At 34.4% G+C, this 8801-nt stretch overlaps 1 protein-coding gene across 1 annotated transcript in view; it reads left to right on the top strand.

Moving 5' to 3' along the window:
- The first annotated feature begins 93 nt into the window (after nucleotides 1–93).
- Nucleotides 94–8801, top strand: part of NSUN6 (NOP2/Sun RNA methyltransferase 6) — a 28292-nt gene continuing 19584 nt past the window's right edge. The window contains exons 1-6 of the mRNA XM_083824611.1: nucleotides 94–533; nucleotides 1081–1189; nucleotides 1940–2095; nucleotides 3800–3879; nucleotides 5115–5224; nucleotides 8011–8164. Coding sequence (XP_083680737.1) covers nucleotides 1115–1189; nucleotides 1940–2095; nucleotides 3800–3879; nucleotides 5115–5224; nucleotides 8011–8164 — 575 coding nt within the window. The 5' untranslated portion in view covers nucleotides 94–533; nucleotides 1081–1114. The remainder of the gene's footprint in view (nucleotides 534–1080; nucleotides 1190–1939; nucleotides 2096–3799; nucleotides 3880–5114; nucleotides 5225–8010; nucleotides 8165–8801) is intronic.

Here is an 8801-nt window from a genome sequence, read left to right as displayed (position 1 = left end):
GCGGCAGGTGGGGGCCGGGGGGGGGAGGGGGAGCGGGACGGGCCTGAGGGGGGGGGGGGGGGCGCGGGGCCCCTCGGGTCCCTCACGGTACCCTTAGGGCCGGGGGGGCTCGGGGAGGGACCCCGGGTTTGTCCTCCTGGGGGGAAAAGCGTGGAGCCTGAGCCTCGCTCGGGACCGCCGGGGCTCCGAGTCCAGCCCCGAGCGGCAGCTCCTGCGTTTAACGTTTCCAGGCTGCTCACAGCGGTTCTGGTCCTCTGACTGCATTTTTTAGCAGAATCGCTTCTCGGTTGACGTGTTTAGGAGGATGGTGGTTTCTAAGACGTTATAACTTCCCTATTTTGGCATCAGGTTTAAAACCACTGAGATTCTGCAGCATTACGCGTTGGCGAAATTGCCTTGTTTATTTGTATCATGGCTCTGCCTCTTCCCTTTTGGAACACATCTGTGGAACTTCACTGCACTTCTGTCCTGCCTGTGTAGTGTTTTTGACCAACCGTTTTTGGGTTTGCCCACCTACTGGCTCATTTTTCACGGTATCCTTCAGACACATTTTAATAGCGTGGTAGAAACAAGTCCCGTCACCAGCACGCTGACAGATTGGTTGTTGGCTTACTGAGAAGTGACTGCAGTTGTGAGATCACCTCAACAATTCTGTGGGATTCTGTGGTTATCATCAAGTACCTATTTCGTGTCTTAAAAACATGCTTTTGTAATCTTAATACAAAAGTCACTCAAATACAAATATGAATCATATGATATAAATCATATGTATTGCCACCAGTTGTCAAATGACTGCATAATTATATTCAGGTTTCCAAATCTTATTTAAAAAAGTTACAAGAGTAGGATTGTTGCAAATGCTAAACCCTTTACTTAACCTGTGTCAAAATCTAATTAACAATAACATTACAGCCATAATCTGATCAATATCTATTTTACTCAAAAAAACAAAAATTGCATTGTCTGAGCAGAAGAATCAGAAGGCTAGTGCAGCGTAGTTTGTTACATATGTTTTATGTTACATTTGTAAACTTATAGATTCTGATAAAAACTGCTAAGAAAATATGTTACTTATTTCAGATCTCTGCCAGGAGAATTTAAACACTGAAGGAAGATGTCTTTTTTCCCGAAAATATATTTCCATTGTGAAGTTGAAGAGTATCTCACCAAAGTGTTCAGAAATAATGAGGTATGTGAAACAGATACTGCTACTATTCATCAGCAAATATACACAAATCGAACACTGTTAATATTCCTTCAATTTAATATTTTGTTTGATTGATGCCTTACAATAAGTTATTATCTTCACATTAGCCGCAGACTTTTAAATATAGTTCAGTTTAAAATACAAAATTATTCTTTAGGATTGTTGAGTCAAAGTAACATGAAATATTTAAACTAAACAGTAAATCTGAGGCTTCAGTTTTGGATCCTGCTGAAGAATGGTCACAATGGAAATTAACCACATCTTAATCTTAATAATATTAAAGAGAAAAACTTTCTTGCCCCAGTGCAAAATCAAAAATACTATAGACAATTTATGAATTACTAATGTGAAGGGACACAAAAACGATGTTTTTGTATATTGGTTTAAGAGTTATCAATTGATAATTTTGAATCTGCTTGAGCATCTCTGGCGTATTCTTTCTTTAGTATCGCAGAGCTCACTAGTAGTTGTCTTTGATATTTGCTGCAGCCTTTTTGGAATTATCTTGCTAATAAGACCGTTTTCGAACAAGTCCTTTTCAAGAAATCTATAAGGTTATCTCTGGGTTTAGACCTCTGTTGCAGAGACATTCCTCACTACTGCACACCACACAACCATTATTCCTCCATTTCCACATAATGTTTATTTTATGTTATGTTTTTTGTAGAGCAAGAGGCTGCTGTGTGAATCTTGTTAATACTTATTTTAAAATTTATCTTCTTTTCCTCCCAGCTTATAACTGCTTTAGGTGCAAAGGAAGCAGAGAGTAAATATCAATCTCTGTTAAGTCATCTATCTCATCCACCGGCTTTCACAACTGTTAGAGTCAATACCCACTTGGCCTCAGTGAAACACGTGAAAAAAATGCTGTTTGAAGAGATCCAGAAGGTTTGTGCAATTTCTTTGTTACAGCAAAAATAAAAAGATTTTTCATCTTTTGCCTGATTAAGAGAGCTTTTCATTACTGGAAACTATTCCTTAACTTAATACATGTCAACTACTATTAACATTATACACTCGTATTGATTTCCTGTCAGCATTAAATGTTAAATGAAAATTCATTGTATAGCAGGATTCAGCAGCTAATACATCCACAAAAAGCAACAAGAGAAGGAAAAAGACAACCAAGTCTTTTTTAGATGGCAGATACAGACTTTAGATAGGATTGGGATACTTCTGTAGTAAATCTGTACAGGCATCTAACTCTAGAGAAGATGGTAGAAACAGTCGAAAACTGAAGTTCAATATACTGTGTCTAAACTAGTATATTTAGAACTTATTTTTAGTAAAGATTAAAGGAGATTGGATTAATGTTTGCTTACATAAACTGTTTAAGAATTGGGAGAATCTACATGTTGAAGAATCTTGCTAGAGGGATGCCCAGCAGCTACCATGACTTTTTTTTTCCTGTTTTTTAATCTTTACATATTGTTTGTTTTTACCTAATTAAATATTTGTTTATGTGATAATATGTAAGCCATAATGATTAAGAAGTAAATTATTTGGAAACACTATTGTAGATCTTTACTCTGTCTAAAAAGATACCGTTATTTAAGTAAATTATTAATGCTAGTGGGTGTATGGGTATACGGGGAGCTATTGGATGACAGGAGCCAAGATGTTTCTCTGGTGCAGAGGCAGTTGACAGTGTTCTGTTGGCTAGAATGATAACAAGTTATGCTAATTTTAGCTTGATTTTAGAAATCTGGAAATTGATATTTTGCTTTGAGGGAACGTGCTTTGCTGAAAGCTGAATAAAAAAATGGCTTTTTGTAAACTTTCTATATTTTCAATTATGGTTATATTAGAAAAGGAAACGACACAACAGTTTTAATAAAATTATGCACATGGATTGTTTTCTTTCTTAAGAGAAAATAGTTATTTATCAGATGCAAACTAATTTATGGTTTTGCATGTTTTGGGTTTGTATTTCAAAAGCCTCAGACAATGAGACATCCTCCTTTTAAAGTCCAGGAGTAGTTTTTAAGTTTTTAAGTTTTAAGGCAACCTGACATTTTTTATTTTGCAACTCTACACACGACTCAGCTCTCAGTACCCAGTCAAACTTACGCTGAAAAGACAAAAGTGTTCCAGCGTGGCATGTATTGTACAACAGACAATACATAAGTTGATTTTTCCTGTGATTTATAATTAATAGCATCAAAATAATAACATATATATAAATAAAATAATAACATATAAATACAATAATAACACAGATTAGACCCAAGTTTCCCTGGTGGTGTTATTGTGACCTGGTCATAACGTGACACAACTCTTCTCCACAAGAGAGTAAAACCAAGTGGTAGGATTATGAGTGTCAGGACACCATCCCAATCTCTGAAGTAGTTCTCTCAGTGAATTCCTTTACAGCCTTGATACCCAATGTTCATTATTTGGTGTTTTTATTATGGAGTGTCCCTCCCAACATAGCATTTCACAACCTCTCTCAACTGTTTGCACTAAATTTGTTTTTTGTACTCTACATCTTTAAATTCGGAATGGAAAAATACAGTTTTCAGTGTAAGTAACTACTTAAATACTACGTTTCATACTTAACAACTGTATGTTTGTTTTTTTTTAATTTAACAGCAATTTAAAGGAATATGTGTTCCAGTTCTTGAGCACCCAGAACTCCAGGACATCTTATTAATTCCTACCATTGGACCTAGGTTTGAAATTTTCAGACTTTAACCTTAAAATGTCATAACACATACTTTACGTATACATTTCTTGTTAAACGGTTAACAGAACTAATTTGCTAGAAATAAAACTTCTTTTATATTAAGACCTATTGGACAGTCAAACTGGGTGAGAGTTTTAATCCTTGAAAGAAAGCATAGAGATGGTTCTTTCCTTATGATATAAAGTTTTTATAGGGAAAATATAACATTACTGCATCCTCTCTGGAAAGCCAGGTAGGTGGCAGACTAAAGAATTAAACTTTTGTGTGGGGGGTGGGGTGGGGTAGAGAATTATTGGATATTGTTACAGGATAGAAAGTTTATTTGTTATAAACAAATAGCTTAATGCAGTGTTTTCTTCCCCTGGGATCAACTCCAGAGCAAGAGGTAGGGAGACTAGCATCAATAATGCTGAGAGGACTCTTGAATAAATTTTATCCTCTACAAAATGACTATTCATTCATCTTTCTTAAGCTATAGTAGAGTATTTCCCTTGTTGCATTTGTGTTTGCCCCTTGGAGTTTTTTCATCATTTTATTGAATACATTGATGAACATTTTATTTAAAATATTTTCTTCGTGAAAATTAACATACTTCAATTAGTGAAAACTAACATACTTCAGTTTATATCATTCAGTTGTAGAGATTGGTAACAAGCTGTTTTAGTTAGTAAATGCTACACATTCTAAAATACCATTTAATGCTTTTTTTTTCTTCATTCGCATCTAATTGTCTTTTGTGGCATTTTTTTTGAACATTCTGTTCTTTTTACACTCAAACATGTTTACACGCTAATACATTTGGGTAACTATCTTCTTCACGGTTCTTACTGGCAAAGTTCTCTGCATCTGGCCATACGTTTATTATAGAAGTACTTAGCAGTTGTTAAACACAAAGTCACTTCGCAGTTGTCTGGCCTAGGAAGGGATAGAGATTATTTCTTGAAACCAGTGTCATTTATTTGTATTCCTGTATTAGGTTTGTAATAGTGGCAGAATGTGTCTGAATCTGATTTACTTCGGGGCTGTTTTTCTGTTTGGCTCTGTACTTTGATTCCTCTTGGAAGTAAAATGAAACGTTTACATTGAATACATGATAATACAGAAGAAAAAATATGTAACTGACACACAAAAAAAAAGTTATGAACCACATAGCTTATTTGAGGGAGATATATGTATTTCAGTATTTTGTTTTTTTTTGACTTAACTATGTCTTGTTTTCAGGCAGGATTTAAAAAAACATGAATCTGAAGTCATTGTTGGAGCACAGTGTGGGTATGCAGTACTTCGAGGAGCACATGTTTATGTTCCTGGAATCATATCTACCTCAAGATGTAAGAGTTCTCTAAATATATCTAATCTATATCTCTAATATATCTAAATCTAAAGTTAAGATTTAAATAGCAAGGAAAAAATGTCACTCTTTGATGAATTTCCAATAAATAGTGCCATTTATTTTTTTCTTCTATTCACAGTTGAAATGAATCTTACAGTTTTATTATAGTGTAAATATACATTTTAAGTTTATCTAGCTTTTGCTAGAAAATTTCAGTATTGTTGTGCTATACTTATAATAAATATGTAATTATTTCTCACTTGCATTGTTACAAGTTCTCCTTACAATACATAATTAATAGCTGAAGTATTAGTTCTCAAAGATTTCAGTTTCTTATATTTATTTAAAATTCTATATTTCTTATAAAATTTAAATAATTTCTTAAATTTATTTAAGACATATTTAAAGTAAAACCTGGCTAGCTTTTTAGTGTTTTTTTTTTTTTTTTTTTACTAGTGACGCTTTCCAATGTTGTGGAAAAAAAAAATAAAAAATTAAAAATGTTTCCACAGCAGATACATCTGGATGGTAGCTGAATGTAAGGTGATAATTTAGTAAACAGTACTTGAAGATGTGTTCTCTCTTCATGTAGCCATGAAGGCACTTGACTTTATGATCCTCTCATATTCCAAGTCACAGATCTACAAAAATTGATTTTTTTTTCCATTGGTAATTCGTTTCTTACTATTCATCTCTTTTGATTTGAGAGATCTAGTAGAAACTTCTTGATGAAAAAATCTTCAATTTTAATACCAGGTTCTTAAGAAATAGAAATCTGTGGTTTTCCATCTATCAATGCCTGTTAGACAAGATAAAAAAAACTACATATACATGTTCAGTGTTCAGCAGCCTATTTATTTTTTATTTAAAGGTCAAATTAACTTTACGTGAAACTAGTATAATTTTGAATGATTCACCTCATTATTCTATTGTGATGAGATGTACCAATGATCATAGTCCTTATTATTAAACAAAGCGATTCAGGAAAGCCTTTTTCCATCCACTTAACTTCCATTCTTTTGCCAAAAAACACATTCAAGAAGTTTTAAGCATGTGCGTAAGTCCAGTTCACTGAACAGGAATGTTTATTAGTCTAGGACATGCTAAAGAAATAAGTATATTTGTATAGCAGTTGTTGAAAATGCTTATTTTGACAACCTCATAAATATTAAAATTCCTCTTTGAGTCAATAGTGATTTATCATAATTGCTGCATGTAATTCTGCATAAAACATCACATTCAAAGAAAAGAAATGATACTATAACTAAAACTTTAGCAATGCTTCAGGAGAATTGCAGATGTGAAAATAAAATAGAAGGGCATGCTCCTGCAGGCCAAATATAATAAGGCTATATTAAGCACAGATAGTTTTAACTAGGGAAAAGAAGAATACAGCAAGAACAGACATTTAATCACTGAGCTAGCAACCCAAATGAGAGGAAACTAATTATCAAAGGGGGGAAGGGAAGGTGAGTTTAATTTAACTAATCACATTCTAAGTTTCATGTTTATGAAATACCAATATAAGCTACCCAAATTAACAGAAAGGACAGTTATCAACAGAGAGTGATTTAAAATCCTTTTTGCTTGAATACTGCAAAAAAACATTGGCAAATACCTTGCTTGTTGGATGGGTTAAATTGCTGCAAATTTTTGTTCTGTGAAGATTAAACAGACAGTAACAATAGTTACTGTTACACATTTCACATAATGTTTTGGTTCATGTATAAAAAGAAGCTACACATAAATACACACACACACACACACAGAAATGTTCAGTGGCTATCCAACAGATACTACCATTTAAGAATTCCAGGGCATTTCTCCTTACTGAGAAGGCTACTTGAAAAGTAGAAGAAAAGATTCCCAAATACAGCTCATGGAATTCTTGGGAAGCTGAATTGTCATTCATCTTACTCGTCGTATCTTCTGGTTTCACCAGCCAGTCAGCAACCTTTGAAGTGTCATTTCAGAAAATTGTTTATTGCAGTTAGTGGGGACCTTTATTTTTAAGCATGTTTTTACCCAAGCTCTGCTCATAGAGGTTTCTCACTATTCTACAAAATCACCTAAACCAGCCCCCTTTCCCATCTATTTTTTTATTCCAGCTCAGAAAGCTCACTTAAGTCCCTAGAACCAGAGTTTTTTGTATGCTTAAAACTTTACTGGTGTGGAGGTTTTTAATTGGAGAAGTAAAACTTTTATAGGATTACTGAGAATAGCAGTTGCTGTAGAGGAAAGAGAGCCATAGTGAAAAATTTCTGTTAACAGGAATATATAATCACGTGTATTAAAGCAACAGTTGGAGATAAGCAGCTGTAGCTATGTTCTACTTAGCTATTGAAAGTTCATTAAGCAAATTTAGTATTACAGTCTTTGTGAAATAATTGTCTCTCGGGTTTGAACCAGTGTGGTTTGAAGTACTTCTGTGCTTGGAGTACACAGAAGACTGAATCCTGAAGAGCGTGCTTAAAACTCCTGGGTGACCATGTGGTGATAAAAATAAATAAAGCGAAGGTTTGTCTAGCCTCTAAGAAACAAGTCAAGCTGTCTGATTTGTAACCTAGTGGCTCTCAATACCTCTAGCTATTTGATAGCCATTCACCATGTACACTTTCAAGCCTAATGCCAGTTAGTTGTTTTTTTTTTTTTTATCACACTAAGAAAATCTAAATTATGCTGTGATATAGGAGTTGAAGTAATCTACTGAAAATCCTAAAATATTTGGTCACTACTGTCGTGTCAAGTATAAGATTAATCTCAAAATTTCTTTTCTTTGCCCAGTTATGAAAGCTGGAGATTTGGTCTCAGTGTATTCAGATATTGAAGGGAAATGTAAAAGAGGAGCCAAAGAATTTGAAGGAGTCAAGGTTTTCCTTGGAAATGGGATTTCAGAACTGAGTCGCAGTGAAATCTTCAGTTCACATGGCCCAATGAAGTAAGTGCATAGTAACTGCAATCTTTACCTACGGCTTTTCAAAGGAAAGGGAGAAGATGAGAAGGCATTTTAAAATGTTCTGTACCCTGTGTGAAAGCCAAAGTTCGCTTTGACTGAGACCTGTGGGTATGTAGGCATTTTCACCATTTTGGGGGAAGCATTAGCTTTTGAGAATATAATAGTATTGTCCCTCCTGCTGTCTTGTCACTTCACAGCTAAGGTGGTAGCAATACGATGACTGTGTGGCAGCATGTGAAGGAAATCCTAATTATGATTAAACTTCTACAGTAAATATTAGCAGATAACACATTTAGTTGCATAATGGAATCCAGATACCAGTTTACTTGAAAGACAGGAGGAAATAAATTGAGGTCTTTTCAAAATTTGCTTAGCATATAACTTCATTAATATAGAACAGATATTAATATAGAACGAAAAAATGTTAGTACAGAACAGTCTGTGGTAGAATTGCATTTTGATAAATTCTTCTCTTATTTGGATGGAACAGAGCAGTAGCCTTGACAATTTCTCTATCTCCTAAAAATATTTGCAAGCTTTTTTTTTTTTTTTTTTGGAGGGTGAAGGGAGCAGGTCATATATCTTTAAAAATATAACAGCATCTGCCACGGTAGTTATC

This window comes from Anser anser (genome assembly GCF_964211835.1).
Source record: "Anser anser genome assembly, chromosome: 2".
In the NCBI taxonomy this organism is placed as follows: domain Eukaryota; kingdom Metazoa; phylum Chordata; class Aves; order Anseriformes; family Anatidae; genus Anser; species Anser anser.
The sequence above is the reverse complement of the archived record's forward strand: the minus strand, read 5'-3'. Positions and strand labels throughout refer to the sequence as shown.